The 24,927-nt window shown below is 45.4% G+C and overlaps 1 protein-coding gene across 6 annotated transcripts; it reads right to left on the reverse strand.

Moving 5' to 3' along the window:
- Positions 1 to 4,851: 4,851 nt before the first annotated feature.
- FAM76A (family with sequence similarity 76 member A) lies at positions 4,852 to 24,856 on the reverse strand. 6 transcript variants are annotated; one of them, XM_067543262.1, is made up of 10 exons: positions 24,688 to 24,846; positions 24,180 to 24,244; positions 22,539 to 22,593; positions 21,808 to 21,960; positions 20,574 to 20,731; positions 19,463 to 19,549; positions 18,641 to 18,772; positions 10,964 to 11,099; positions 9,798 to 9,899; positions 4,852 to 7,061 (listed from the first exon to the last, which is right to left on the reverse strand). In XM_067543262.1, exons 1-10 carry the CDS (start codon positions 24,766 to 24,768, stop codon positions 6,975 to 6,977), a joined length of 1,056 nt encoding a protein of 351 aa, XP_067399363.1. In that variant the 5' UTR covers positions 24,769 to 24,846; the 3' UTR covers positions 4,852 to 6,974. The 6 variants fall into 6 exon arrangements, with proteins under 6 accessions (XP_067399363.1, XP_067399367.1, XP_067399366.1 ...); XM_067543261.1 differs by lacking the exon at positions 4,852 to 7,061 and adding an exon at positions 8,391 to 8,610 and having other exon boundaries at positions 24,688 to 24,852; XM_067543266.1 differs by lacking the exon at positions 21,808 to 21,960 and having other exon boundaries at positions 24,688 to 24,849.
- Positions 24,857 to 24,927: the final 71 nt, after the last annotated feature.

The raw sequence follows: 24,927 nt of genomic DNA on the forward strand, positions 1-24,927 counted from the left end.
CAACCCGTAGCTTCCACTGCCTTGAGCGCTTGACGTGCACGTTGTGTGCTGTCCCCTCGCCCTTCACCTTGCTGTCCGGCTGCACAGCACTAGGTAGGCACTTCCAGAAAAGGACAAAGAATGAGAACAAGGGCAATCCCGAGACTCTGGCTTCCTCGGGATGGCGGGGTGCTTTATTCTACAGGTAGACAGCTTCGCTGGCCTCCTTGCTGAGGCTGGCGGGATGGGGCCAAGCGTGGGGGTGGGTTTGCGTGTGGGATATGGACACATCCACATCTTTGTTCATGGGCTGTTTAACCCTGGTGTCCTCTGGAGTGTGTCTAACACGCAGCTGCCTGTTTGGCACTCTTTCCCAGGGTGTAGAAGCTGGTACCCAATCCCGTGCTGCAGCTCCCCTGGAAGCTGCCTACCTGGACCCTAACCTGGGCAGCCTGCAGCATCTGAGAGCATTTCTCTGCGGCCTCGCTAAACAGGCGGCTCCCGGAGAACCGGAATAGCAGCACCTGGCAGAGACCCGATGGTACTTCCGACTGCCCCTTCTTCTGGGGAGAACAGGCACTTTCAATGCAGTGCGGCAGGACAGCCATTGCTTCTTGTCTGGCCCCCTCTCCTCTGCTGTGTGCGGCCCTACCCATCCTCCAGGATCCAAATCCTTTTGGGGGCCACCACTTCCTGCTTTCCTACGGATGGGGCGTTAGGCTCGGCGGCTGCACCTTCCACAGCATTTCTAGCAGGCTGCACATCAGTGTCAGCCATTGTGACCACAGCTCAGGGAAGATACTAGGTGCCTTCTCTGATGCCCTAGACAGCTGGTTCTAGTTCTCCAGGGCTGCTTGTGTCTTCCCCCACCCAAGGAGTTTCCAAAGCTGCAGCTCTCAGTCCCACTTCCTTATAGCAGTCCAAGTCCATCCAGCCGCCCTTCGCTCAGCACATCAGCCAGCTGGTTACGATGCGCAGCCGAGGAGACACAGTCCTTCCCCCAGCTCTGCCAGAGGGGTGCGCGCTCTGCAAAGCAAACAGACAGACACAAGTCAAGCTGTGCCTGGGCAGGCTGCAAAAGCAATTCTGGCTGATGCCATCTTATCACCCTGTCCATCTGGTAATCTGATCGGAGCCAAAGCTGCAGCTGCACAGGTGAAAGGAATCCCTGGAGAAACGGCGCAGGTGGCCTTCTGGGACTTGTAGTTCTCTTTGTGCAGCGCGTTCATGGAGTGGAGAAAACTGACTGTTCCGGCATCCTGAACGTCAGCTGGTGCTGCGGTGAGACCCTCTGTCTCAGGGTAACGTCTCCCCTCTCCCTCAGCAATGTCATGTCTCAAAGCACCGTGGCAAAAAGGGCTAATGCAATTCTTGGCTATATAATAGGTAGTCAGTGCAGGGTTGGGATTTTGTCCTGTATACAGCGCCGGTGAGAGGGAAACGGGAATCCTGCATAGAGTTCTGGCGACCCACAGTTTAAAATGGATCTGAGGTTTGGGGAAAATGCAGAGAGTGTTACCAGAGCCATTAAAAGAGGCACATGAAAAGATGCAGCTTTTTAGAAACACAGAATTTACCCCAGGCTCCACAACATGCTTAGACACAAGTTAAAACCAATTACCCTGTTTTCCAGATATGCCAGGCACTTCCATTTCTAACTGGAGTCACATGGAGCTGCAGATGCTCAGCACATTTGAAAATCAGGCCCTCGGGCTTAGCCATATAAGGGATTTGACACTTGTGTAACTACACTAATATAGCTGCACCAGCAGGAGCCCCCGTCTACGGATGTAAAAGGAAGATTGCACTGATGAAAAATCCCTTGTGTTGGAGCTTTAAGCAGCAGCTAGAGGAAGGTTGACCACATGCTCTGGGCATGTAACTGCTGGTCGTTGTTGGTGAGCACAAGGAAGGTCCTCCTGATGCTGCAGTATGTGCACCTTTTGCACGGACCTTCTGAAGCACGAGAGATTTCCTTTGAGAAATGGAGTCTTGGCTAAGAAATACCTGGGTTTCAGCAAGAAAAGTTCCCTTATGTCACCAGAAGGGTAAGGCACCAGCACAGGAGTGGTAGGTATCATTATTGATTGACGGCATACTACTAGGAAGTAACTTACAGATCAAAAGGCAGGAATGGACATCAAGACGTCTGGTCAGTTGATGGGACTGGGAACCAAGACTCTAGGGTTCCATTCCAACGTCTGGCTCTGTGTCCCTTGGGCAAATCTCTTCACCTCTCTCCTTCCCTTTCCCAACCCGTAAAAGGAAGATAATGCTTACCTTCCTCCTGGATGAGTCATAAAGTGTAATTAACTGAAGCTTGTAAAAATGTTTGGAGATCCGAGGTTAAAAAGGCAAAGTAGCTCAAACCTGTTGACCTTCAGGGCAAGTTGCAAAATCCATCTGTTTGCCTGGGCTTTTAGGCAGTACGCAAGGAATGGGAGGGGTTTTGTTTTCGGCTTGAAATTACCAGCTGGTTTAGCTAATTTACTTTTACTGTGAGCAAAGGCTGTTATGTTGCTAGGTGGTTATTCACATGTGCGGGCCATGGTTTCACCTAATTGCCAGGGTGCCCAGAGCTATGGCCAGGACATTTTGTATTTAAATAATTATTAATAAATAATAATCTAGCACATTTCATCAGATGATCTCAAAGTGCTATACAAAATAGGAAAGTATCATTTACCACTGTTTTACAGATGGGGAAACTGAGGCATTGGGGCTAGGGGGTGGGAAAGAAGTGACTTGCCCAAGGTCACCCAGGAGGCTAGTGGCAGAACCAGGAATAGAACTGAGGTCTCCAGCATCCTAGTCCAGTTTTGATTGAAGCTGGAGTTCATTCATGCACCATACACAAAGCAATGCAGTACACCAGTTAATGGCGACAGCAGTGCCCTCTCTCGTTCACATGGATTCCACTCTTCTTTCTTTCCTCATTTGTTTCTGTAGAAGGTAACTCTGGTTATGGGTTTTTTTAATTTTGTTTCTAAGGGCAGAGGCGGGCGATATGAAACCTACCAACCAATTGTTTGCGAATGCTTGTGATTGTCTACCAAAAAAAATGAGAGATTCTAGTCATGAAACTTTGCAATAAAACCAACTAGTGCTATAAGATGTATTTAGGGTCATTAAATCTGCTTGACAGAGTTTTGGAGAAGGATGTATGGGCTAGGAGCCAAGAGCTATGAAATTCTTATTCAGTCTGCAGGTGGAAATTTCAAAGCAGCACCAAAGACTTTGGAGCCTGCATCCCACGAAATTCCCTCTCTGTATCTTCATGGTCTGAAAGGCAGGATGGCCATTTTGAAAGGGAGTGTTTGTGTAGGGATCAGAGCAATGGATTGGAACTCAGCAGTCCTGCATTCTACTTCCAGCTCTGACTTTCCATGTAGCTTGGAGCAAATCAAACCACTTCCCAATTCTCCTAGCTCTTGTAAAGTGGGGATAACTGGGGCGCAGGCAGGGATAAAATAATGTTTACATAGAACTCAGAAGAGAGAAAGCACCAGATAAACACTAAGGGTTATTTCTGTATTGTTGTTTTCTTTCGCTTGTATCAACCTGAATAGGGAACCACCCAACAATTAGTTCCTGGGCATAAACTACCTTCCTCCTCCAGATTGAAAGGGACCTTCAGCCAGTTTAGAGCACTGGAGCTCCAGAAAAAACAAGATTAACAAACAATCTTGATATTATTCAGTTGAAAAACAAGTATGTGTAAAAAACAAACAAACAAACAAACAAAAAAACAACCCCTTCAGGACTTCTATAAACACATGAGAAAGGGAAAACTGAGTATGTGTCCAGTTTCCCCCTGGCCCCAGCAGGTCACACTAATGTTTGAAAAGGGCTTTGAGGCCATAATCTGACAGTTGCCACAAAAACCTCACTCACACGTTTTCCTTTCACTAAGGTTGGTGGACCTCATTCAAGTACTTGAGCAAGTAATCAATGTGGCCGGTTCTGGGGTTCAAAAGCTGTGATGGCAACTGCTTCTGAACAATAACGTTAGACTAGGCTGTGGTGCTTTGGACCAAGCCACCTCCAGTTTGTTTTTAAATATATTTCAATTCACATGATCAGTATCTCTTTTCTCATAAGACTCTTCGGCACTTGACTCGTAAACAACGGGGCTGGTCAAAAGTTTTCATCAAAACTATTTTGACAGAAAATTGGACTTTAGCTTAAATTAAACATTGCACTGATAATGTCTGCTTTCTGCAGACAAAACGGATTTTTCTTTGGAAAACAAAATCCAAACCTTACCATATTGGATTGGGAAATGTGGTGGTGGTGGCTCACTGGGAGTTGTAGTTTGATTGCCTCGTGTTCCCATTCTCCACACAGGCTGGGCTCTGTGACCAGATTACATCTCCCATATGCACCACCTTCCCTCTCTACGAGCAGACCATAATCCCTCATGGAATTCCAGTCTAGAGAGGAGAATACACACAAGACACCCACACTACAACTCGCATGAGGCCCTAGGACAGCAGTTCCAAATTGAAAATGTTCAGGTGTCAGATTCAGTTTTGTGGAATTGGAATTTCCCCTGGATAAAACCTATTTTTTCGATCAGCCCTACTAACAGATGATCTAGGGGCACAGGCACAAAGGACCGTTAAGCATCTGCCACTGTACCTTGAAAAAGCCATCCCTTAGTCTTTTTCCCTATCAAGCCAGTGCTTTTCACTGTTCAGTTTTGGTTTTTAAAGCAATTCTGGTTGGAGAAGCAAAATGAATGAGGATCTTCTTGTCTGGCCCATCTGGGATAAATTCGAAGAGTGTGGATGTAACTGGCTAAGTTACAAGGATTCTTGCAACAGTCTTGACTATGAGAATGTAAAAGATAGAAGCAAAGGTACAAGAAAGCCGAATTAAAGAAAAAGCTGTTTAATTCTCCACCCGCACCAAATCCAAGAGCAGTACCACTAGTCCATTGTGCATAGCCAGGATCAGCAGCCAGATCAGTCGTAGGTGAGAGCTAAGGATGCCTTTTAGGGATTCATCCCCAACAGGCAAACAGAAAATATCAGACACGCAGAGATCAAGAGGATTTTTTTAAAACACTTTTAACGTTTGTCAGAGTTTTGTACAAATCAAAGCATCCCTTTAAAATCTCCGTTATTACAAACATACAAAGAAACAACGTTATTACTACAAACCATCAGCTACTCAGTTGCATGATCATGTGTCACAATTTAAAAAACCCCAACACTGTATATACAAGGCCCTTCTCCCTCGGTTATTATTTCTGTGTCTTGAAGGAAGCTAAGAAGCCAAGCCCCCATTTTAAAAAAAATCCTATTCATACATTTCAGACTTTTTCTAAAAATATGTGAAGTATAAAATTAGGTGGGTCTTTTTTTCTGCTGTCGCCCTCTGGCAGAGTGCAATGATTTCTTAGCATCCTAAAAGTCTTTTTAAAAACAAAAACAAAAAACACGACAGTATCTGACGCTTCAGTGTGCTCTTCCACGTTCAAAGCTAACAACATCTGAAAAGTGCCATTGAATAAATCCATCTTCATAAAAAAAAAAATCTCAACTCTCAACTTAAAAAGATTTATAAAAACCCAGCTAGAGCAGATGTCTCTTTCCATTTGGTGCCTGACCACATTAAGGTCGTTTCTTTCCCGTATACCCCCAGGATAGGGTCTCCAACCCCTGAGTTGTCTCTTCACATTGTGTGAATAGGGCTGGCCACCGGGATCCCATGGAGTAACCTGGCCTGGAATCTACTGGTTGGAGAGTCCATCTGCGCATTTCCCCCTAATGGCAGAATGTTTTTTATCTCCCTCTAAGACGCCCTGAGGCCAGAGCTCAAACAGCTGCAGAGCTCCTCTAATGAGGGTGGGTTGAGAGTACATGGACCAGCTGACCTTGCAGGAGCTGTTTATGGCCTCTTTGCCACAGAAGTCAGACTGTTTCAGAAAAGTAGAGAACTTTCTCAGCCCTTTTATCTTGCTGGCTTTTGTTGGGAATGGGGGTGGGGGGCTTCCGTTCTCTGTCCAGCACCCAAGAAACACTTCCTGCTTTGTGTCACTACTGACCTGACTGAACTCACTTCTTGTAACCAGACTCATCCTACACCTGACCTCAGGAAGGGATGTATACAAAACCTCAGGTAGGTGGAGGGAAGGAGATGTAAAAAGATAAACTTGATCCGGGACAGAGGGTGTCCAATACAGCCTCAAACTCTCCTTCCGCCTTTATTGCAGAAGGCAGTGCCAGAGAAGTTAGATTAGACCAAGCCACTACTAGAATATACTGAAACCCCAATGGTTACTGGTAAGCAGAGCCCCACAGGGACACCAGATGGTTCGATGCAATTATTCTGTAAGACTCTGAAACCAAAAGTTATCAAAACAGGCAGTTACGTTTGCCAAGCCAATATTTTCAAAACCCAAGATAAATATATAGCCTGGATTTTGGAAAGGTTTTTGAAAGATAGCTTAACCACTCCAGGCAGCTCAGTCTGATGCCCCAGCTCGCTCTCCAGGGAAGGTGATATAAGGGCTTCCCTTTAAAGGGGAAACAAAACTCTTTAAAATAAAGCTCTCATCACGCACCCAAAGCTCTTGGCAAGTCTGAAAACCAGCCAACAATGTACTGTGCCTCAGATCAGCAGATTTTAAACTGGACAGAGGGAGGCTCCAAAACAACAGGATCCCTGTTTTCTAATGTATGAATACCTGTTTTCCAAACAGGTATCTTCTGGAGAGCATTAGTTCCAGGGCATGGAGGGCAGCAAGATGCAGAGGGGCGGGGGGCACCCCTCCCCATGGATCACTATACTATACAACAGTGTTCAACAGATATTGAAACCAGACACACTCAAACATGCTGTCGAAAGGCAACACACACCAGGCGTTTCCATTGAGTCCATAGCGATAGGATAGTAACAAAACTGAGGTTTTGGATTCCAGCCGAACAGACAGGTCTCTAGCCAGACTCCTTGGTTAATGCTGGGGAAGCTCCCAGTTTGTTTTTGTTTTAAGGGGAGGTTATTGCTCCTGACTTCTCAGGCTTTTTGCCCTTGGATAGGGCAGCTGCTTGCTTCAGGAGTTCTCTGTTCTTGGCCTGGAAACACAGTGAAAATGGGTATTTTAATGGCATGGATCACTGTTACCCAAGAACTACCTGGACAGGCACAGCTGGCTTCCTTGATTCAGATCAAAAGGGACGTAGAAGTTGCTGTACTGGATCACACCAGCAAGTCCACTATCCCATTTCCACCAGCTGACACCACCTGGCTACAAAGGCAGGCAAACTCCAATGAATCTGACCCATCTACATGGGAGGATGGGGGAATTCCTTCCCAATTGCGGCAGCAATCAGCTTCCATCATGAAGCACAACAGATTAAGTGATTTTTCATTAGACGAGAGAGGGAGGGACCTTTCAATTCCCTGGGGAGTTGCCTGGGAAGCTTTCCTTTCCATCCCCCATCCTCTTTTATTTTTTGTTTCTGAGAAGAGCTGGATTAATGGCTCTGGAGACCAAAATCCACAGAACAAGATGCACGATGGGTGCAAGTTTCCCCCACACTGAACCCCCAATCCTCTTCAACACTGACCAATTCGAGCAGGGAGTGGCTTGATCAGAATTCCTGGCTTGTTTCACTCTTGCCCTCTTTACCGAGGCTGCAGACGTTACCAGGAAGCATTGCTGCATTGGTGGGTTCTGTGATATGAATCCCGGTCTTAGTGAACAAGTGATGAGATAAACGATTTCACAGAAATCACCAAACAGCAAGCGGGTAAGAACTTTCAGTCGCTACTAACCTGGACTGGATTCAAACAAGGCAGCCTAGAAGTGAAAGACTCTATGTCTTACTACAAAGTCTGAACTCTCTCTCTCCAAGCTGAATAGATATCTGGCCGCTTGCTTTTCTCGGTGGTACAGCACAAGCTACTGATGGCTGTCTGCATGCAAAGCCAGACATGGTTGTTCCGGGTCACTCTGCAAACTGCACGGTGTGGGCATGCCAGGTTCTAGAATGATCCTTGCCTACATCTGAGAACTTGTGTGAGCCAATTCTCCAGCTGCCCAGCAGATGGATCACAAACAAGAGAAGGGACACTACCTGTATGCAGCGCTAGAACAGAAAGGAATTTCCTCTGCCTCCTGCAGCTTTTAATACAGGCACCCACACAAACCCTGAACATGCCCCCAAACACAGGGCGTTTAAGATTTAAAAAAAAAAAAAAAAAAAAAGAGTGAATCTTATGAACACTTCAAGGTACCTGCAATACACTGCCATGATTTCAACTTTTATTTTGGAACCACTGGAGAAAAGTAGCTTCCAAAACCTTTGCCAGTGTTAGCTGAAGTATTACACTCAAGCACTGGAAAGATCAAGTTCTGGGCTGTCTCACTTAGAACTAAGTATAAAACACACACACCTCTCCACCCAGGAATGACAGGTATGTGAGGGCAAGCCAGTTCAGTTATTTGATTTTTTTATTTTAAAACTGAGCAAGTTTGGAGCTATCGAAAGGTGTCGGATTAACAGCTTTGGAGACTGAAGTCCTCTCTTTATCCACAGAACAGGTACAGCACAGGTCACGGCAGTGCCAGCTTCCCCACCTATTGCCCAGCAGATGTGCTTCTGCCCTGCCCTGGAGGGACTGTCACAAGAGATAAAAGAGAACTTCATTTCCTTGGCCTCTCTGCAGAGACTGCCAATAAAGGCAACCGGTTAGTGGCGACATGTAACGGGGATATTTGTCTACTAGGGACTGGAATGTCAGCTCACTCCACACAGGCCACCTAATAGCTTGCAGAGGGGAACAATTTTGGGTCATTTGGGGAAGATTCAAGCAGAGACAACATCAGAGATCACAGGCTCTGCCTCCCATTACCAGCCCCACAAGCCATCCAGTGTCTCTTAATTTTTCAATTCTAAAAGAAGGTGTCTCAACCCCAATCCAACACAACTACACTGCACACAGCAGAACTGTACTCAAAGCCTGGGATAGTCTTAGACAGCTTAAGAAGTTGCATAGTGGACAGGATCTCACAAGCACTGATAGATTTCTGACAGCATCTGTAATCTACAAAAACCTGTCCTACCCTAATAATTAACTTGGGTGTGTGATGATGGGGAAAGAACATTTTCTGCTGTGTCTTATCTGCACTTTTGTTTTTTTTCCCCCTCATTGCTAGAGCCTTAAGTGATCATAAACGCCAGAAAGAATAATTAAGGAGATGAACTTTGCACCCTATATATGATTTATTTCCTTTAATCAATTCCCTGTTCACGTATTCTCTTCTCAGGCCAGAATCCACCCCTGTCAGTATACTGTTTTCATGGCCTGACAAAAAATGGACATTTCCTACAAACTCAGGGACGTCTTTACAATGATATCTATTTAGTCCAACAAAAAGAACTACCCCTTGTTTGTTAGCTTTGTTCTCCTCGGCTACTGAGCTAATAAATAAATTAGGAACTCAGTGGTGCAATGGGTGGACAAATAGGCCTTACAATCTTGATACCCGGGTTCGAACTTGACTTTGATAATAAATAAAATGCCTTTCATGGTTCCCATCCAGTTCACAGGGGATACAACTATGCAATACAATAAGACTGAGCCCCGGAAGAGAATAGCAAGGGATGCTATAAGGATTCAAGTGTACTGGCAGAGCACAGTGGGGCCAAGTCCTATTCTAACAGGTGGTACTACAGGTCAGGATTGAGAGGCATTAGCAGAGTCACATGCGTGGAAGCCTGAGAAATGTTCAGAGCTAGGTAGTGGTCTCAGTCACTCCTGCAAAGATCACAGTTCAGCACATATAAAACCAGAAATGCCGTCACCTGTAACTGCTCCATGACTTCCTTATGTGTCTTCTCCATTTGATTCATTTTTGCCCTCATCTGGGATTCCTGGTACTGCAGATCAGCCTTTAGCTCCGTGATCTAAGGAGAAACAAGCAAGCAGCTTTTGGGTGAGTGAGGGGAAAAGGGACTTACTCAGTTTCCTTCGCCCTGAACAAATGTCTTGCCCTGAAAAACTCTGTCTCTGTAGAAGCCACCTTGGAGAAAGGAACGCATTCAGAAAGGTACAATGCTGAGATCCTGTAGGCCAAGGAGGATTCAGAACATTTACTTCCCCTCTGCAAGCCAGAGAACTTGCACCAAAAGGTGATACCAAAGGTGGGACCCAGGCAGGATCCCAGCATAGGTGCATCTTTAGTGACTCCAGTGCATTCTGTGACTCTGGGTAATTAATTTGTGGCCTGATTTTCAGAGGTGCTGATCACTGACAGCTCTTATTCACTTCTGCCCTGCTGAACACCAATAGGCTATGAACCATTCTGTGCCTCAATGTGTCTCTGTCAAATGGAAATAATGTCACTTACCCACCTGAGAGTGGGGTCTGTAGGAGTGGATTCATTAGCACTTGTAGCGCGCTGTGTAAGGTGTTGAGTAAGAAAGAGGATTCTCACAACGTGCTGTGAAAGCAGCCAGGGCTGAGGTCCATCAGCAGAGCTGCAGGGGACTCAGGAATGCCAAAGCAGCAGGTGCCATAAGTTGGGACGGAGGCTTATCTGAGCATTTACAGCCCTACCTACGCACACAAAGCAGCCCTGGGCTTCCTTGGCCTCAACCCCACCTGCCTACAGCCATTTCTTGATGTGCAGCAGTGGTCAGGAACTGGCAGCACATCAGGCTGGGCATACTGGTAGCACAAAGCAAAGGAAAAAGGGGTAATGTTCACTGTGTGATAGTGGGTGGTCAGAATTTGTTCCTCTCCACAATCCTGTCCCACCAATCTCCCAACAGCCAGAAAGCCACCTTCCTTCCTGCCACAAATGCCTGGCTCTTCAACCCTGGAAATTAACCAGCTTACAGACAACACCCCCTGAGAGTTAGCTGCTTTCCACAAGGCTAACAAGACAGACACTGTACAAATGTGCAAGATAGGGACCAGTTCATAATTCCCTCTGCAGCTGGTGTGAGGAAGCAGTCCAGGACTGTACCTTCTTTTCTTTCTCCAAGATCATCTGATCCTTCTGGTGCAGCATCTTTTTTAGAGTGGCCACTTCTTCCTTCAGCTGGGCAATAATAACGAAGTGGTCAGTGCCAGGGGAGTCCAGGGCAAGGTCTGGAGAAAAGCTGCAGGAGAGAGAAGGGAAAGGATCTCATCACACACCCCCTATACTCTCAGGCATATGGAAACCCTTTCACAGAGGACATCACGAACAAGAAGGTTTAGTCTCAGATAGCTACTTATCCATTCAAACCTATTCAAAAGCTACCTGAGTTACCTACAGCCTTGTCACCAGACACTGTGGGAATTCTGAGAGTCACATGGCATGAGAGCTGATCGTCCTGATCTGCGATATGATTTGTATCTGCGACAACAAGTTTAACTAAGTGTTCAGTAAAAAAGGATTGGAGACTGTTAGGATGTTTTCAATCATTAGGCACTGTCTGTGACTACCTCTACTTGCAAGGAAAAGATCCATTTTCAAATCAAGAGGTGTTGAAAAGCAACCAAAGAGTTAATGAAACTTTATGTGATCACCTAGGAACCCTCTAAGTCACTTGGAGTCCATGAAAGTGGAGGAAAACCCTTCACTAAATGCAAATCAGTGCCCTGGTAAATAATGGAACAGGAAAAAGAAACAAATTAACCCCCTAACTTAAACAAACAATAGAAAGAGGACACCTAGGTTACAGCCAAAGTTATCTCAGGAGGAAACAGGAAGAGATGCAGTGGGCTTTTTGTATTTTGATTCCAGTCATAGCACAATGATTTGGGAAAAAGCTTCATTACCACATCAAAGGAGAAAAAGACTATTCAGGAAGAGAGGAGTGAAGGGAAGATAATACACACATTCTTCTGAAACATCACTCACACACTGTCAGACACTATGAGTCTAGCTGGTTGGCTGACAGCTTGTTTGGGCAAGACACACACACTCTCCTATTCTGGTAAAGCATGAAGTCTCCCTGTAAAACTATCAAAGTTCTGTGCAGCTACGTTTATTATTATGTGTGCTGCAATAATGCCTAGGAACCCCTGTCATGGACCAGGCCTTCATTATGCTAGGCACTGTACAAACAGAACAAAGAGATGGTCCTTTCCCTGCCCCAAGAATCTGGCCCTAGAAATTACCTAGTCACCCACCACCTTCTGTAATCTTTGGTCTGTCTTTACAATATCTTTAACAGTTACCCCTTCATGCTAAGGAATAGTTTCCCAATATTGCATGCTATTGCTGTATAAATTATTTTAAAATTAATAATAAATAATGCAAGTATCTGACCTGAACCCTGTATTTTGACTGTGCATTGGGCCCTAATATTGGTAGGGTCTAAGACAAATTTAGTGTGGCCTCGTGCACTTAGGGCCAACGATCACCAGATTATAAACGTAACTGTTACTGACTCACTCTGTGGCCTGGGACAAGTTATGTCACCTCTGCCTCGGTTTCCCCATCTGTAAAATGGGAATAAGAATATCTGCTGCCTGCCTCCCAAGGGAGTTTCTTCAGTGCTTTGAAAAGACAGAATCTAATTGGACATAGTTTGAATAATGGGACAGGGTGTCAGGGATGTGATGGAGAAAGGCTCTTCTCCCTCGTGGAGGGTGGGAAAGGATCACTATTGGGAGTCCAAGGAGAGAAATTCAATGAATGGAGTTGCGTAGGTCATAAAGGTAACAGGACAGCCCTGCAGGGATAAGAAAGAAGTCCTGGCCAGGGAGGAAAGGAAAGCTTAATAGTGCAGGTTGGTGGGGGGTTCTGCATTAGAAAGTTTTATTGTCTTAGAACACGTTAACTACCATGATGTTAAATGCTTGGTATAGACAAGATAATGTATTTAACTTCATGTCTGCTGGCTGGGGCTAACCCTAGGGTGGAACCCATAATGTTACACATGGCCAGTCTTTGTCCATATTGAGCATTTAACATTGTGTGTGTTAATATGTGCTCCAGCACAATTTAATTTCTGAGTGTAGACATGGCTCTTGCACATGCAGTAGAGGAGACCACCTGTTCTTCAAACTGCTCGCCTATCGACCGTCACAGGCAGCCATCCCAACGAGAGCCTGCACCCCATAACAGAATGTGCTACTGCCCTGAAATGCGACATACAGGGAACTGGATTGGAGTTAGGGAAACAAAACAGCCTCCAGCACCTTTATACATGCACAATGCATTAATGTAACTCTTAGGATGTCCACTCTCTCAACAAGAGCTTCAAGCTTCCACATGCTACACAGATGTGCTGGGGTGAGAGGGAGCAGAGGAGAGAAAAAACTAAAATTCTCTCTGTGGAGGGAAAGCCAGGTTTCTTCACTGAATTGTCTGTTTACAAATAAGTCCTTGCCTATCCTACTTCATTCCTTGGCAATGGGGTCTCTCAGAATCAGAGAAAGATAGGGCTGGAAGGGACTTTGTGAGGTCATCAAGTCCAACTCTCTTTTCTGAGGCAGGATCCAGTAAATATAAACCATGCCTGAAAGGTCCAACCTGATCTTAAAAACCTCCAATGACAGCGATTCCACAACCTCTTTTGGGAGCTGGTTCCAGTGCTTAACTATCCTTATAATTCGAAAGTTTTTCCTAATATCTAACCTACATCTCTATTGCTGCAGATTAAGCCCATTACTTCTTGTCCTACCTTCAGTGGACCTGGAGAACTATTGATAACCTCTCTCTTTATAACAGCTCTTAAAATATTTGAAGCCTATTATCAGGTCTTTCTTCAGCATTCTTTTCTCAAGACCAAACATGCCCAATTTTTTAAAACTTTCCTCACAGGTCAGGTTTTCTAAATCTCTGTCATTTTTGTTGCTCTCCTCTGGACTCTCCAATTTGTCCACAAGAGTGTGGCACCTAGAACTGGACACAGTACTCCAGCTGAGGTCTCACCAGTGCTGAGCAGAGTGGGACAAATTCCCTCCCATGTCTTACATACAACACTCCTGTTAATACACCCCAAAATGATATTAGCGTTTTTCACAGCTACATCACATCGTTGACTCAGTTTCAATTTGTGATCCACTCTAACTGCTGAATCTTTTTCAGCAGGGCCACTGCCCAGCCAGTTATTTTTGTACGTTTTGTAGTCGTGCATTTAATTTTTTCTTCCTCAGTGTAGTACTTGACTTTACGGAATTTCATCTTGTTGATTTCAGACCAATTCTCCAACTTGTCAAGGTCATTTTGAATTCTAATCCTGTCCTCCAAAATGCTTTCAACCCCTCCCAACTTGGGGTCATTTGTAAATTGTTATAGTATAATCTCAACTCCATTGTCCAAGTAATTAATGAAAATATTGACTAGTACCAGATTCAGGACAGACCCTTGCAGGACCCCACTAAATATATCCTCCTAGTTTGACAGTGAACAACTGATAACTACTCTTTGAGAACAGCCTTTCAACCAACTGTGCTCCACACCTTATAGTAACTCCATCTAGACCACATTTCCCTAGTTTGTGTGTGAGACTGTCATGTGGGACTGTGTCAAAAGCCTTACTAAAATCAAGATCTATCACATCTACTGCTTCCCCTGATCCACTAAGCCAGTAACTTTGTCAAAGAAGGAAATTTGGTTGCTATGGCATGATTTGTTCTTGACAAATCTATACTGCTTATTCTTTATCAACCTATTATCGTCTAGCTGCTTGCAAATTGATTGTTTAATAATTTGTTGCAGTATCTTTTCAGGTACTGAAGTTAGGCTGACTTGTCTATAATTCCACGGGTCCTCTTCGTTCCCCTTTTTAAAGATAGGTACTATGTTTGCCCTTCTCCAGTCCTCCATGAGTTCTTGAAGAAATCACTACTGGTTCCAAGACTGCTTCATGAACCCTCCTGCTGTATCCCAAGGTAACAAACATTGCCAGGAGATTCAAAGACTTCTCAGGGCCACCCACTCAGGAAATTCTGCACTCCCTGGCTCATTCCCAGGCAAGACTACTTATTAAGGCAGAAGAGGAGAGTGGAAGAAAGACCCATCTGCTCCCTCCAGCACAGAATTAAAGGAATCGACAGCTTGAGACTGTTTTAAAGAGAGGTCCTCACCTTATTGCATCATTAACAAATATTGGCAAGTCACAAGCAAAGATGGAGGCCCCAAACTGAAAAAGAGCCTCAACTCACCCTTTGGCTTGGTGCCTGCAAACAGACAGCGGGAGTAATTATGCAGGTGCAAGCTGTGAGTACATTTCAGAATGGTCAGGCATCTGCATATCTGTACTGTGTGCACAATCAGGTTCTTAGATGTCCAACTGCTGTAACATGCCTTTGCAATTACATCAAGGTGAAAAAAAACTCAGAGGGCACTTTTTTAAAATCATGTCAATAAGTGAAGGGGTTTTTTCCCTGTCTTGGGTGAATCTCAATCCCTAATTTCAAGTTAGGAGTGGAAGCTACAAAGTTAGCTACAAAATTAGAATAAAACACATTTTTTAAAAAAGGGGCATTTTAAGATGTCCAACAGATACAGTCCTTGACATATACAAACTGTGGTACAACGAGCCCAGCACACTTTAGGGACAGCCCAATTCTGGGGGTGTCATTCTTCTCCTGCTATCAATCCCTCTCTCAGGGATGATGTTTCAGTTCTTTGAAAACACTGCTACTAAAGTCAGGCTGGTTTAAAGGGACGCAGTCAAGGTCGACAGTCAAATTACACTAAAAATAGCTCAGAAATTTCGTCCCAACTATGAAAAATCTGCCTAAACAAATACTTTCTAAACAGAAATAGTAGCTTTGGTCTAAGGTTGATTTAACTATATCAAAGCAGAAGCAGTTCACTCCAAACCACCCTCTCCACACTATGAGTACTTTAAGTATAAGCACAGAATTTTTGTGCATATGGGAATATTTTTATTTAATAGCATTTACTGCTCAACATTCCCTCAGGACAATATGAGTGAACAGGTAGAGGCTTTTTCTGTGCTAAAGAGATGACCAAGGGGATTCAGAGTACCAGAAGTGAAAGGAGTGTGGTGTTTTAATCTAATCCACTGGAAACATTTGTCTGTATCATAAAACCACATTGAGACAAACATGGCAATTTCATGTAATATCCTTGAAAAACCTTACTGAATTAAGTTTAAGTAACTTGGGAGTCCATTGTATTAAATACAGAGCTTATGTATTATTGTGGGCTGGGACTGCATGTAACCTCTCTCGGTGAGAGATCTGATGTGAACCCTGGGAAGTATTATGAACATCAAAGGACAGTATTGAACAATGGGCCAGATAAGGACTTCTGGGACAAGTGATTTGCCAGGGGAATCTCTCTGGCAGGAGGTGAATGCAAATTCCCCACCACTGGCTTTTAAAGCTATGCCCCAGGAAAAGACCACTGTCTGCTGATCACCTTTTCCCAGAGTCTCAAGATCAATGGCCCAAGAAAAGGATAGACTAAACTATTCACGGATGTGCTAGTTCTGAGCTACGGTTGTTATGAATATGTAATCATGGGGAAAATCCAGTTGTGGAGTTTAAAGAACTGACTCCTACCAGAGACCCTGTTGGAGTTGGGGAGTTCTCTCTGGTAAGCTTATTAGCACACATGTAGGTTCTTTTATTGTTTTTAATGCATTTTCTCTGTAATGTCTTCACCTTAAGAATAAATGTGGTGACTTGTGACTGCTGGCAATGACAACTGTTCATAGCTTCCAGAGACAAAGCAAAATGCAGATGCTGGCCTGATTTCACAGTCTGGCTTGCTGGAGATATCACAGTGAAAGCAGGGAACTGTGAAGTCTGGCAAAACCCCAGTCAGGAGGGAGAGAGGTGACAGCTGAGGAGCTGAGAGCCTAGAGGGGGTGCCCTTGAGAAACCATGGAGAGGGAACACAGGTGCAATTGACCTGACCTATGACACACATTTGTTAGCCTCCGCTCAGGACAAGCAATGGGCTGGGTGCAGCAGGCAAGGACTGAGGTGCTTTCATGGACCTGTTTGAGGTGATTCAGGATTGGAATAGCAACAAGTGCTGCAAGTCAAGGTGGGGAACACACCATCAGAACTGTGTGGGACCCATGAGTGGAAGAGCAGTGATGTCCACTGTCAGAGTTGTGGAACTCGGGACAGTAGGATTTGCTGCAGGGGAGTGTTGAATTTCACTGGGTGGTGAGGGATACCTAACCTCAGCCTGTGCTATGCCCGGCTCTTGCCAGTGCGGTCAGCTTCTCCACTCCATACATAGTAGAATTCACCCCAAAATGAACCATAAAAACTCCAGAATGTGACATTTTTAAATATGTAACTCAAATGCCACTGAAAAATCCCCAACCCACATGTGACAGAACATGAGAATGATCAACTCAAAGATATTAAACAGGAACATATGAAGCCAAAAGAGAGAGTTCAGCAGCTAAATGCAACAGAGGAGTTTCCATCTGCATCCACGAGGATGGAAAGCCTTCAAAGGTGAAGAGTAGAAATAAACTGGACCACAAAGGGGCTGCTACCAGTTAACTCAGCCCCAGATCACACAAATTTTGCCCATCTGAAGGCTGCATTGGCAATTTGCATAGAGCCCAAGGCCAGCACCTACTCTGCATAAAGACACAGCTGCCCTCAGCTCTAACACAGCGGGATTGCCCATGGAGAAGCTGTCTCTGTGAGCCATGCCTCTAAGTTACAGAGGGGGCAGCTGCATTGGAGAACTTAACTATTTTTCGGAACATCTACAAGGAACTGCAGCCCCAGGATTAAATTTCACTAACCACTAAGTGGTACCGTTGCCTCACAGAAATGGAGCCACATGTATTTAAAATGGCTGCAACGTGGGTCTTGGACAATGCAGAGCCCATTGCTGGAGCTTAGCAGAAATAGTTATAATTACGTATAACTTATTAATGGGATTTTCCTAAGAGCAGAGTAAGTTTTCGGTGAGGATCGGGGCCTAAAGGGCTTTAAAGTGAGAACAAGAGATTGTGCAAGAGTAAACTGAAATGAAGTCATTTGATTTATTAATCATTTGTTACATTTTTTTGAATGGATGGCTTGGGAACTGGTATTAGGACATGGAGCCTCTTTGCTTCCAAGTCACCTGTTAAGCTTTGTTACCACCTAATGGCTGCTCGGTATTTATGTGAAACGAGTTACAGGGGCTCACTCCAGTTCCTAGCGAGCAGGTATTTTAAAAATTCCACTGTCACAAGTGGCACTGCTCTACAACACAGTTGGCAGCCTCTGCAGAGGTGTCACAGATTGAATAGACCACCCTAGAAGTCGTGGTTGAGGGGTACTGGGTAGAGGGCAGCGTGCAGTGTTACTGCTTGTGCTGTACCTGTTCTGTCCAGGGGGAGGGAGTGTTCAATCTCCAGTCAATCAGCATTAAAGTCAGTTTAAAGGATTCTGCAACTGCTACACCTGAAAGAATTCTTTAAACTCAGTTTCATGCTTCGGCATTTCTTACATCAATAGCCACAGACAATGGGATAACGGTGTCCTTAGGATAGAGTTAAATGAAGAACAATTGAAATGGATGGCGAGCGCTTTACTAATGACTTTAATCGACTTAACAAGGGCCCTGGTGCTAACAAGCCTATGCTCTGCTCTGTATTCCCAATTCAATGCAGTTTGGAAGGAGATCCATCGAAAGGGACAGTTTTCATATATAAAACAATTCCCAGGGCAGGAGGGCAACAGGGGAGAAAACGATAGGTGATCTCACTTCAGGACGTCAATGCCTTGAGAAACAGGATAATGATGGGCACCGGGACTCTGTTGGGAAGCAGCCCACTGCACCAACACGGACGGGGCACTCTGGGTAGGGGGGCAAAGCATCTCGGGAGAGGAAGGAACGCTGAGAATTAGAGAGGAAAGGGAGGAATGAAAATATGCATGTACAAGAGCGTAAAAATATATATATATATATATATCCATCTCACTCTCTCCTGACACAGCTACTGAGTTCCCTTCTGCTGCATGCTCTGATGTCAATGGGAGCTGCATGCATACAGCAGTGGCAGAATCAGGTCCATTGTGTTCAGAAGAAACTGTTTATCACTTTCCCTCCCCGAAGCCGGGGGGGTAGGAGGGTGGGATAAGATTTCTATCTATATTCTCTCATCTAATGATTGTCTCCCTGCATTTTATTCTTTATTCTGATTGCAGCCTAGCTTTTATTCTAATAGATAACGCTCTAGCGTCACACTGCAGATCACAGCCCTATCACGCAGCCACCCTCTCCCTGGCACTGCGGGGTGAGGATAAAGCTGATCAAGCTGCAGGGTGTAATTGCTGGCGAACTCAACCGACAAGCAGTTTCTAGCAGGTACAAACATTGGGCATCCATTTGATTTTCAAGTGTACGTTTATGTGCCAGGTAGGCTTGGCCTCTGGGATCCCCGATGCTGCTAATGCAGTCCTTGGAGTCCCAATATTTGAGAGCCCCATCCTATCATATAAGCATTTTGATAGTTGTACTGAATTCTCTCTTATGCAAACTTAAACGTGACCACCCACTGGCATCTTCCCCAACCAACTGGCTCACCTGTCACCATTGGCTGATATGGCCTCGAACTTGGGTTTCTTCTTTGGAATTTCGTTCTGAATAGAGGAGGTGGATAAGGTTTTCTGGCTATGAAGGAAAAACAAGGAAGATACGTGTCAAAACCAAAAAGGCCTGCGAATCAGAGACAGTCTGGAAACAAGAAAGAGGCGCGGATAAATACCAGCCCCCACTAAAAGCATAGCCACAACACGCTTAGAGAGAACATCGCTCAAAGCAAAGCAATGGCCAGATAAAAGACCAATCCTTAAAAAGGAACTAGAGTTTATTTTATGCAATGTGCCAATCGAACCTCTAGGCACATGAAGATGCTATCTCCAAAACAATATATTTTAAAATAAACCTAAGTTGACCCAATATCCACAAGAACTGTAATACACTCCACAGTACGCAGAACCGGATACCTTCCCCAATCAGCTCAACCCCCTCAGAGTACCCCGGCAGCAGCTCCCAGATGTTCGAACTAGGGAACATCACGAAGAGTCTCCCAGGTGATCTCAACTGCAGGGGTTGAGCTGAATCAGTCAAGTTTGAATGCTGGGAGAACATGTCTAGGGATCAGATCAAAAGTGTGGGGGTCAGGAGTCCTAGCTCCGCCAACTGACTTGCTGTGTCATCTGGGACAAATCATTTCACTTTTCTATACCCTAGTTTCAGCCACCTGGAAGAGCAAGGCTACTACATGAATTAATGCTCTTCTGTCATTAAGTTGACAATGCTGCTTAACTTTAATTATTTGAGAAAACAACATAACATGTCAGTAAACATTCTGTAAAACAGACTGCACTATAGAGTTTCCTCCCTGAAGTGTTGTGATAGCATTAGGAGTTTAGGTCAGAACTACTGGGTTTGCATATTCGTTAAGTCAGAACTGGCCAGATTTTACTGAAAAAGAGACATATAATTATGTTAAAAGTCACCACAGTTACGCAGCAGTGAGGTCCAAGACACTTCTCCCACTTCTGTTGGGAAGTGGATCTGATGAATTTGAAACGTTCAGACCTCCTGCCTTCTCATCCCAGAAACATGTGTCTGGCACAAGGGATGAAAGCGACAGAAGGGAGCATATATGCAGCAATTGCATGCGAGTCACCTGTTGTAGTGGCTACCACTGATGAGCCTGCTGAACTGCTCCTTCTCTTGCAGGCTCGTCCGGGAAGAGCTGCTCAGATGTTTGCGTTGCTCTTTGGTCTTCTGTAGGACCCGTTTGTAGGACAATGTACACAGCCAGCACAGCAGCTTCCCATCCACCTGAAAGGCCAGGTAGGAAAATCAACAAAGAGAGGATTTCATCTCACTTCCTCCCAACATCCCAAGCCCGGAGTAAACAAGCAACCTGACAGCAACTTCAGATCAACCATCCTCAGGATTTACAGGCCCAAGGTAAGCAATCACAAACAATACACAAGCAGAGACTTGAGGGGTCCCTGAAGTGGAAGGGCCCTGACTGCATTCAGCACTGCCAGTGCAGTGAAGCCAGCACAGTCACAGTGATAAAAACCTGGCATCGCTACCATCGGTTCTGAGCCGACGCTTCTTGGCTTGTTTACATCACATGTTCCCCTGGACATTTTAGAGCAAGAAATCAAATCCTATGTAATTCAGGTATTTATAAACACAGAGCTCTACACCAGGACATCGAAGGCGCATGCTTTGGGAACCCGAACAATAATGCTCTATGCCAGTGGTTTTCAACCTTTTTTCATTTGAGGACCCCTAAAAAATTTCAAACAGAGATGTGGTCCCCTTTGGAAATCTTAGACAGTCTGCGGATCCCCAGGAGCTCGCAGACCATAGGTTGAAAACCAGTGCTCTAAAGGGGCTTTGTCCAGATGGTGGGAACTATCTATACAGCAACCAGAACTGTGGATTTAACATGGGCCCCAGGCCTACAAAGACTTATGCATGTGCTTAACTTTGGGTCAACACACAGTGTGTAAAGTTAAGAAAGTGCTTAAGTCTTCACAGGATCAGGGCCATGGAGCGTGTTTGTGAACAGTACATATTTTCAGCACCTCCTGCTAAGACATAAACAGTTACAGTCCCTTTATCCCTAGCACCAGTTTTGGAGTGGGGGTAGTGAACCTACACTCAGTTCACAGTAAGACCTGATCAAGGAGCTACAGTGCTGAAAATATAAAGTAATCCAATGAATTTAGTGTATTAACACCTCTCATAGCAAATGTAAATTCTTGGGCTGGCCAGAAAATACTTTATAGCTGACATGTTACTACTGCTGAAATCTGTGACTCTGTACAGAAGATGAACAGTCTATTACTGTGGTTAGTTCTTTCACCTTTCCAGCCCCATTTTACACAGAAACTCACCTTCTTTCTATCATCCTTCCTGTCGAACGCACACTGTTGCTTGCACTGTTCACAGGAGTGAGGTGGCCCATATTTCTTCTCAGAGTTCGTACAGCGCTGGCACTTGTTGCCAATAAATGCTGCTATTATGTTGCAGTACTGGCAGGGTTTTGGCTTTAAAAAGGACAGATACTGTACAGTTTAGCAATGCTTTTAATCACATGGCACATGTGCATTTGCCTTTTTCTTCTACCATTCGAACACTCCCATCTTCATAGTGACCCAGGAGTTGAACATTTATCTAAATAAGCCAGGGATCAGGGATCCAAACTAATTGCAGTACATGTTATTGGCCCATATACTTAAATTTATACCAACTTCTGCATAAGATGCCATGGGCTCTTTAATGACAAGTGGTCAGGACCTCAGCTTCAAACCTCATCTTAAAGGAAAGAAATGTTTATCTGTTTCCTGGTCAAATTTCAATATAGGTGATCACATTCTGGCTTCCCTAAATCCCCATGTAGTTTCAACTGCATATAGGATAGTTCACTTGCTGTCCTAAACTCATGTGAAGTATTGCCATTCACCATTTAAAAAAAAAAAAAAAGTGTCTATGTTTCACCCCAAAGGAAGCTGCATTTCAGTGGTGGGTGAAGTAATCCCTATATACACAGGCTGTAACAAGCTTTGGGATGAAAGACAATGGAAATACAATTATGAGGGTGGACAGGAGCGTCCCTGGCACTTACCGTTCCGTAGAGCTTCACATTCTGAGCACATTTCTTGCATATTGTGTTGGTTTTGCTGTTAAAACAAAATATTAAGAAAAAGCAAGAATGAAGCATAACTGTGCCAGTAATATCTGGGTACAGATGACGCCCTCTGCACTTGAGGGCTGAGTTTCCCCTAACATCCAATTCTCCTGGCAGGATTTTTGTATTCATCTTCCCTAGGGCTTGTATATTAAAATTTATTTGCTATCCCTGTCTAATGATGATAATTGGCCTGAGTGAGGTATTTATTGAAAGAGCATTTTCTTAAGGCACCCACTTTAATTTAATTAAGGCACCAGCCTTTAATTTCTGCAGATATTTGCTCAGTTGGGATTCTGGTTACCAATGAAATGGGTTTGTTGGTCACTAACTAATCTGCAGTGGACCTTTACCCAGCATCAAACCATATGACTCAGCACTAGTGATAATCTCAGTACTAGAAAGGGCAAGAACTAGAATAGCAGGGTTGATGCAGATCAGGATGGAAGTTCATTGATCCATATACGCAGGATGGAACAGAGGAACCACGTTGCACAGTGCCTGCCTGCAACAGGCTCAAAAGCTGCTGGGTTCACTAGTCCCTCTTCTTCATAAACTCTCCAACTCACAAAAATGAAATTAAAACCAAGCAGAGAACCATGTTTTTACTGCTGTAAATGCAGAAGCACAAGACAGGTATTCACGCTACAGCATAGAGAATGAGAATTACTTTTGCATGACAAAAAAACAAGGGGAACAGCTTCCGGGAGCCCGTAGGCACGTCACTGAAAGATACAGCTGTGCTCCACCCAGGAAGAAATGCCACACACACCATGCTGCAAAATGAGAAGACCACAGAATATGCCTGCCTGCCTGACAGAGCCTGGGACTACGATCAGAGCCTCATCAAGTAGCGTAACACTGGCCCATGCAAGCACTCGGCCGATGTATGACTGTGAGTGCTGGATCGTGGAAGGCACAATGCAAGGGGCATAACAAGAGTTTCAGGGAACAGACTGCTGTCTGGCATATGGGTTATGGACAAAGACTCATCAGTGGAAGGAGAGGAGCAGAGATAGGGATAGGAACATTTTGCAACAGAAAACAGTAGTGGAGAGAAAGGATGTCTCAGGGGTTGAGGTAATAGTCTAAGAAAAGTCTTTCACCTTTAAATTGCCAGTTCACAGGCAGCACAGGCCACTGGTTACCCAAAGCTGTTACCACCAACTGATGGTTGCTCATTGGCTTCTGTGAAAGGAGTTTGGTGGGTCTCACTCCTGTTCCCTCACTATAAACCCTGTCCCAACTGGCACTAATGTACCATGTTCACTTTCACAGCAGAACTCTCAAGGCCACCAAACTGTCTCCCTGGTATTTATAAGTGATACCTAAATATCAGGGTTCAGTTACTTTAGTAGGCCACCGTGTGTGAAGCTTGTACTGGCACTGCTTGTGCTGTAGCTGTTCAATGGAAAATTTCAGTCTCCAGAGCTCTCACAAATGCTAAATTCACATATAGAAAAAGGAACCTTCTTGAGGGAATCAAGATGCTGCAGTGGGACCATTCTGGACACGTGTTAAAGAAGCAGATACCAGCTATTTCTTACTCTCCAGTGTGTAAGTTCAGCAGAAATGTACCTCTCCTGTTGGAATTCGGTCCTGCAGTAAGTGCATTTGACAATGGGATGCGCAATCCGACACTCCTGCAACAAGCAGTAGAGTTAGTGCTTCTACCACACACCTTTCCCAAAGTCTGGGCAATCCCTCCCCACTCCCCCCAACACAACAACAGAGCAGCACTGACAAAACAGAAGCATCCTTCTCGGCAAAGGTCATTGTCCAGTCATTCTGCAATCACTCCTTCCAGGCACCCCATCCCCTCATTCCCCCCCCCCCACTCCTCCCCCACTCTTCCCCAGCCCCCCCCCCACTCCTCCCCCACTCTTCCCCAGGCCCCCCCCCATATCCCCTCCCCAGGCCCCTCATCCCCTCCCCAGGCCCCCCACTCCTCCCCCTCCCAGGCCCCCCTTCTCCCAGGGCTCCCCCACTTCTCCCCGGACCCTGGACCCCCCACTCCTCCCAGGGTTCCCCATCCCCCCCATCTCTCCCCCACCCCCCGGCTCCTCCCAGGGCCCCGCCCCCTGACCTTGCAGAGCTGCTGCCCCTGGCTCAGCGCCTCGAAGGGGAAGCGCTGGTGGCACTTGGTGCAAGCGTAAAGCGCCGCCATCCCGCCGCCCCCACTGACAGGCGCAGCCTAACCTGACCCGGGACGGGCGGTCGGGCGGCCGCGAGGCGGGGCTGCCACACCCGTCGCCGCCATTGGCTTTCGGTAACGTCGCTCATCGGGCGTGGCGCGCGCTCCGCCGCCGTTCCACGGCGCCCATTG

The sequence above is a fragment of the Emydura macquarii genome, unplaced genomic scaffold (genome assembly GCF_026122565.2).
Source record: "Emydura macquarii macquarii isolate MOO-44397 ecotype Brisbane River unplaced genomic scaffold, CSIRO-AGI_Emac_v2 contig_820, whole genome shotgun sequence".
NCBI classification, from domain to species: Eukaryota; Metazoa; Chordata; order Testudines; family Chelidae; genus Emydura; species Emydura macquarii.

Excerpts from the sequence above, each read along its gene's own strand:
- FAM76A (XM_067543261.1), bottom strand. The coding sequence starts at position 24,768 with ATGGCGGCGCTTTACGCTTGCACCAAGTGCCACCAGCGCTTCCCCTTC. Across the intron at positions 20,732-21,807 it reads GGAAGGATGATAGAAAGAAG|GTGGATGGGAAGCTGCTGTG; the intron begins GTGAGTTTCTGT and ends CTGGCCTTTCAG. Across the intron at positions 9,900-10,963 it reads TCTTGGAGAAAGAAAAGAAG|ATCACGGAGCTAAAGGCTGA; the intron begins GTACAGTCCTGG and ends GTTTCTCCTTAG.